The 1,722-nt window shown below is 40.6% G+C and overlaps 1 protein-coding gene across 1 annotated transcript in view; it reads left to right on the plus strand.

The window, feature by feature from the left end:
- LOC107082610 (UDP-N-acetylglucosamine/UDP-glucose/GDP-mannose transporter-like) overlaps positions 1-1,722 on the plus strand; it is an 8,468-nt gene that overhangs the window by 3,311 nt on the left and 3,435 nt on the right. The window contains exons 2-8 of the mRNA XM_015371378.1: positions 71-104; positions 176-262; positions 342-409; positions 508-579; positions 653-721; positions 808-910; positions 984-1,076. Coding sequence (XP_015226864.1) covers positions 71-104; positions 176-262; positions 342-409; positions 508-579; positions 653-721; positions 808-910; positions 984-1,076 — 526 coding nt within the window. The remainder of the gene's footprint in view (positions 1-70; positions 105-175; positions 263-341; positions 410-507; positions 580-652; positions 722-807; positions 911-983; positions 1,077-1,722) is intronic.

Genomic DNA, 1,722 nt, shown 5'->3' on the forward strand with positions numbered 1-1,722 from the left:
TTGATCTAAAGCTGGTTGAGCTAAACATCAGCTGGAGGATTTGTGTCTCTGACCCTGCTGTGTTTTACAGGTTTCCGTCATCAACATGTGTTGGGATTGGCCAGGTAAGTTGTTCCTTTAGTGAATCTTTTCCTGTTTCTCTACCTACCGCATCTTTGTGCACCGATCGCTGCAGATGCTGGCCACCATAGTGGTCCTACGGACTGGGAAACTGTTGGGTGTCATCTCATTCCCAGATCTGGACTTGACCATACCTGGCAAGGTAAGGGGGAGAACAAGGCCGTTATTAAACCGACGTGGAGCTGCTGGCGTGTTTTTGATGTAAGCTCTGTTCTTTCCAGATGTTCCCTCTGCCGCTGCTGTATGTGGGGAATCAGATCTCAGGCCTTTTCGGGACACAGCGACTGAAGTCAGAGCTTGTTAGCGCTCCTGGTAGCGAGATATATAAAACCTGTTTTTTTTATTTATTTGAGGATGTGACACAGTTGCTTGTTGTCCCTATCTTAGCTTACCAATGTTCACGGTTCTGAGGAGGTTCAGTATTTTTCTCACCATGGTGTTTGAGGGATTCCTGCTGAAGTGAGTCAAAACTTCTGCATTTCCTCCAGAAAGTTTCCTATAAAAGGTAGATTTTAACCTCCTCACTCTGCAGGAAGACCTTCTCTGCCTCCATAAAGATGACAGTGTTCACCATGATCTTTGGTGCTTTTATCGCTGCAAGGTGAGAGGGCTCCACTTAAAAAGAAAAAAAAACGCATGTTTCAGTCTGTATGAACTCACTTTTTTTTTGCATCGTTTTTACCATAGCGCCGACTTAGCTTTTGATCTTGAAGGATACATTTTCATAATGCTCAACAACATCCTGACGGCAGCCAGTGGGGCTTTTGTGAAGCAGAAGCTGGAGTCCAAGGTGAGCAGCAGCAGATCAGTGAGCACTGAGCCGCACTGATGAGAACCCTGAAAGAAATGTTCTTTTCTTGCAGGAGCTTGGAAAATACGGACTGCTGTATTACAATGCTTTGATCATGATTTTCCCCACGCTGGCATATGCATATTACTCAGGAGACTTACAGATGGTAGGTGTGCAAACATGAATTTGTGTTCTCGGCAGAGCAGCAGGGGTGGAAACTGGTCCGTGAGATAGTTTTCACAATCATTGTGATGTCATCAATTAAATTTTTTTTCCCAATACATAACTGGTGTAAAAACAAAAAGGTCTAAAATGCACAAATAACCACATCTTAAATTATATAACAAAAAATATATTAAAATGGATGATGCATACAATGTTTAAGAGGTGCTATGCGCCACACAAAGCCACCTTTTTTTTTTCTACCTGAGCACCTGCCCCCCAAAATGTCTGTGCACAGCCCTGTCTGTACACTGCAAAAACGATGTAGAAATAAGTAAAAATGTTTTAAATTAAGTGTATTCACCCTTAATTTGAGTAGGTAAATGAGCTAGTTTGCCAATGGAATGAGTAATTTTACTCTTAAAATAAGATAATTAGATAAAATGCACTTGAAATAAGACAATGCAATTGTGTTTTCTTATTTTAAGTGTAAATTGTCTTGTTCCATTGGCAAAATGTCTCTTTTACCTCCCTAATCCAAGAACAAATGCACTTATTTTGAGGAAAAAATGACTTATCTAGATTTTGATTGTTTTTTTGTTTTGTTTTTTTGCAGTGATATGAGCAGCACACTGCAAAAACATTCTAGA

Source organism: Cyprinodon variegatus, unplaced genomic scaffold, assembly GCF_000732505.1.
Source record: "Cyprinodon variegatus isolate N-32 unplaced genomic scaffold, C_variegatus-1.0 Scaffold57, whole genome shotgun sequence".
In the NCBI taxonomy this organism is placed as follows: Eukaryota; Metazoa; Chordata; class Actinopteri; order Cyprinodontiformes; family Cyprinodontidae; genus Cyprinodon; species Cyprinodon variegatus.